General features: G+C 41.1%; 1 protein-coding gene across 2 annotated transcripts in view; it reads right to left on the reverse strand.

Moving 5' to 3' along the window:
• Positions 1-2,679: 2,679 nt before the first annotated feature.
• The window catches only part of LOC106868883 (28S ribosomal protein S12, mitochondrial), a 30,299-nt gene continuing 28,946 nt past the window's right edge, over positions 2,680-4,032 (reverse strand). For both annotated transcript variants that reach the window (XM_014914334.2, XM_014914333.2), the window contains exon 3: positions 2,680-3,064. In XM_014914334.2, coding sequence (XP_014769820.1) covers positions 2,700-3,064 — 365 coding nt within the window. In that variant the 3' untranslated portion in view covers positions 2,680-2,699. The remainder of the gene's footprint in view (positions 3,065-4,032) is intronic.

A 4,032-nucleotide genomic window follows, 5' to 3' on the forward strand; every position in this document is an offset into this window, starting at 1 on the left:
AAGTTGAACCTAAGAAGCATCAGTTGTGGTGTGCAAGAGAAACGATTGCGCTGGTATGGACATGTGGCGAGAATGGATGAGGATAGCTGTGTGAAAAAGTGCCACACCCTAGTGGTTGAGGGAACCCGTGGAAGAGGCAGGCCCAGGAAGACCTAGGATGAGGTGATGAAGCACGACCTCCGAACATTAGGCCTCACCGAGGCGATGACTTGTGACCGAGACCTTTGGAAATATGCTGTGCGTGAGAAGACCCAGCAAGCCAAGTGAGACCAAAATCCAAGGCCTCTGCCAGGGATGTAGCCAGCCCACTTATGCGTTACATTCCTTCTGGACACTAAACTCCACTTGCGAAGACCTGTTGAGGCAAGTGAAATCAAACTAAATTTGTAGACTGGCACCCATGCCAACGTCTTCATTGAACATTAAACTCAGCTTGCAAAGACCTGTTGGGGCAAGTGAAAGCGATATTGTGATGGTACCTGTACCAGTGGAGGACTAAGAGCACCGTCCAAGCGTGATCGTTGCCAGAGCAGCTGTCTGGCTTCCATGCCGGTAGCATGTAAATAGCACCATTTAAGCGTGATCATTACCAACGTCGCCTTCCTGGCACGTGAAAAGACATTTGAGCGAGATCGTTGCCAGTGCCACAGGACTGGCTCTTGTACAGGTGGCATGTAAAATACACCATTTCGAGCGTGGCCGTTGCCAGTACCTCCTGACTGGCCTTCGTGCCAGTGGCACGTAAAAGCACCCACTACACTCTCTGAGTGGTTGGCGTTAGGAAGGGCATCCAGCTGTAGAAACTCTGCCAAATCAGATTGGAGCCTGGTGTAGCCATCTGGTTCACCAGTCCTCAGTCAAATCGTCCATGGAAAGCAGACGTTAAATGATGACAACGATGATGATGATGATGATGATTGATTGCCAATATAACATGGCAGTCCTGGTTTAGGACTAATGTTGCTGTAATTTAGCCCCAGGAGACATTGTCTCCAGCTGGCTATATGACATGATCTGTATCCTTATATTTTCAAACAAGGGAATCTAGCACCCCCACTCAGCTCAAAACAATATCTGTGTATTGTGATTTCCAGGTTATTTCCCTTTATCAGCACAGAATAATTGTTCGGCTAGAGGTGGCGCTGCCAAATTCCCATTCGAAATATAGTTTTCAAAGTGACAACTAGTCACTGATCTTTAAATTAGAAAATTGCTATTTTTAAATCTCACAATGTGAGTTGGGGTGCTAGATTCCTTTGTTCGAAAATATAAGGACACAAATCGTGTCGTACAACCAGCCGGAGATCATGTCTCCTGGGGCTAAATTACAGCAACATTCATCCTAAACCAGGACCACCATGCTATGCTGGAAAACAATCATTATAATCATTTAATGTCCATGTTCTATATTTGGATGAGCAGACAGGATCAATCAAGGATTGTATTTTGTTCCAATGTTAACTTTAAATATTGGTTTTTTACAGTTGGATGCCCTTCCTAATTGCGATCATTTTATGGCATGTGCTTGCTGCTTTTTTTTATACCACCAGCACAAGAGAGGTCATGATGCAACACGCAAGATTACAAAACCTGAGGTGGTGGTGGTGATGTTGGTAGGGTTATGCAAGATGTGGGGTTAGTCTATAACTTATATATATATATATAGTATAGGTATATAAGCCATTAATTCTTTGCTTAGCCGCTATCAGACATTCCTCCTAATTTTGTTTCAGCTATGAGGTATTAGGGAAATAAAGGGCAAAATTTGAAGGGAGATACAAACCCATAGCCTAACAAACCTCATAATTTACACAATCTGAAACATAATAATGGTTTCAAAGTCTGGCACAAAGCCAGCAATTTCAGGGATGGAGATAAGTCGATTACTTCAATCCCAGTGCTCAACTGGTACCTATTTTATAGACCCCGCAAAAGGATGAAAGGTAACATCAACTTTGGTGGAATTTGAACTCAAAATGTAAAGACAGATGAGATACTGCTAAGCATGCTAACAATTTTGTTAGCTTGCCACCTTAATCTGAAACAATAATAATCCTTTCTACTAAAGGCACAAGACCTGAAATTTGGGGGGGGGGGGAAGTCAATCACATCATGTTGGCACTCCGTCGCTGGTTCCAGTTGATCCGATCAACGGAACAGCCTGCTCATGAAATTAATGTGCAAGTGGCTGAGCACTCCACAGACACATGTACCCTTAACGTAGTTCTTGGGGAGATTCAGTGTGACACAGTGTGACAAGGCTGACCCTTTGAATTACAGGTACAACAGAAACAGGAAGAAAGAGTGAGAGAAAGTTGTGGCGAAAGAGTACAGCAGGGTTCGCCACCATCCCCTGCCGGAGCCTCGTGGAGCTTTAGGTGTTTTTGCCTAATAAACACTCACAACACCCGGTCTGGGAATTGAAACCACAATCCTACGACTGCGAGTCCGCTGCCCTAACCACTGGGCCATTGCGCCTCCACAATCACATCAACCGCAGTACTTAACTGATACTTAATTTATTGACTCTGAAAGGGTGAAAGGCAAAGTCAACCTTGGTTAAATTTGAACTCCAAAATGTAAAGGCAGATATGCTGCTAAGCATTTTGCTCAGTGCATAATGATTCTACGAGCTTGCCACCTTAATCTGAAACATAATAATAACAATAAAGACTTAAATCACAGAAATAAGAATAAATTTATTTCTTTACATGTGCTAAATCATATTTCCCTCGTACACATTTTAATTTTACACCAGGAACATCTTGTAATCTACCTCCTCTAACAAGAACAATACTATGCTCTTGAAGATTGTGTCCTTCTCCAGGTACATAAGCTGTGGCTTCACGACCATTACTAAGCCTCACACGAACACATTTTCGATTGGCAGAATTGGGTTTTTTAGGTTTTTTAATTAAAGTTTTTAAAACAATGCCACGCAGAAATGGGAGGCCGAATGTTGGACGCTTCTTCTTTATCTTGGGTCGCCATGGAGACCTATGCATTTGATTTAAAGTTGCCATTTGTTGACAGCATTCCAGAAGTGGTGTTCTAGTATAATTACCTAAAAGAAATGAAAATGTAAATATTTAAAATAATTATTTACCACAAAGCAATAGAGAATTGGAAGAAACATATTCTAATTAGTTAGGTGCAGATGTGACTGCATGGATAATCACACAACCACCCCAAGTTCAGACCTGCTGTGCAGCACTTTGGGCAAATATTTACTACTATTGCCCTAAGCCAACCAAAACTGGATCTTTCTGATTTGGTGGACACCATCTTTTATTTAGTGTGTTTTCTACCGAAACACTTTAAAACTTCGTATACTTGTATATTTTGTCTTATAGAACAGAGAAAAACTTTTATATTCGATGTTATTTCATGTTAAAAGTTGTCGTATTTCGGTAATTTCAACCAATCACTGATGTCTGTTCAGCTGAATACAGTTACTGCTGTGGTCTGTCAACAACACATTCTGACAGTGTAATGGGATCTTTTCCCTTGAATAAAATCAGTGCCGTTGTTTGTCAACAACTATCGGCAGTACTGTTATTTATAACATCGTTCGTATATTAGTACTGGTTTTAGCTTTAGGGTTTTAGGGTTAGGGTTCAGGTTTTACTGTTAGGGTTAGGGTTATGAGTATTTTTGCAAAATTACTCATAGCCCGAACCCTAACACCCTAAAGCTAAAACCAGTACAAACGCACGAACAATGTCATAAATAACAGTACCGCCAATAGTTGTTGTTGACAAACAACGGCACTAATTTTATTCAAGGGAAAAGATCCCATTACACCGCCACAACGTCCTGTTGACAAACCACAGCAGTAATTGTTTTCACCTCAATAGACGTCAGTGATTGGTTGAAATTACCAAAATACGACAACTTTAACACGAAATAACTTTAAAAATATAAACTTTTCTCAACAACACTAAGAGTAAAAGATGTTTTATATGACACATTCTACCAGTGTCCCAAGTTTGAAAGTGTTTCGTTAGAAAACAAATGGTGTCCGCCAAATCA

The sequence above is a fragment of the Octopus bimaculoides genome, chromosome 16 (genome assembly GCF_001194135.2).
Source record: "Octopus bimaculoides isolate UCB-OBI-ISO-001 chromosome 16, ASM119413v2, whole genome shotgun sequence".
NCBI classification, from domain to species: domain Eukaryota; kingdom Metazoa; phylum Mollusca; class Cephalopoda; order Octopoda; family Octopodidae; genus Octopus; species Octopus bimaculoides.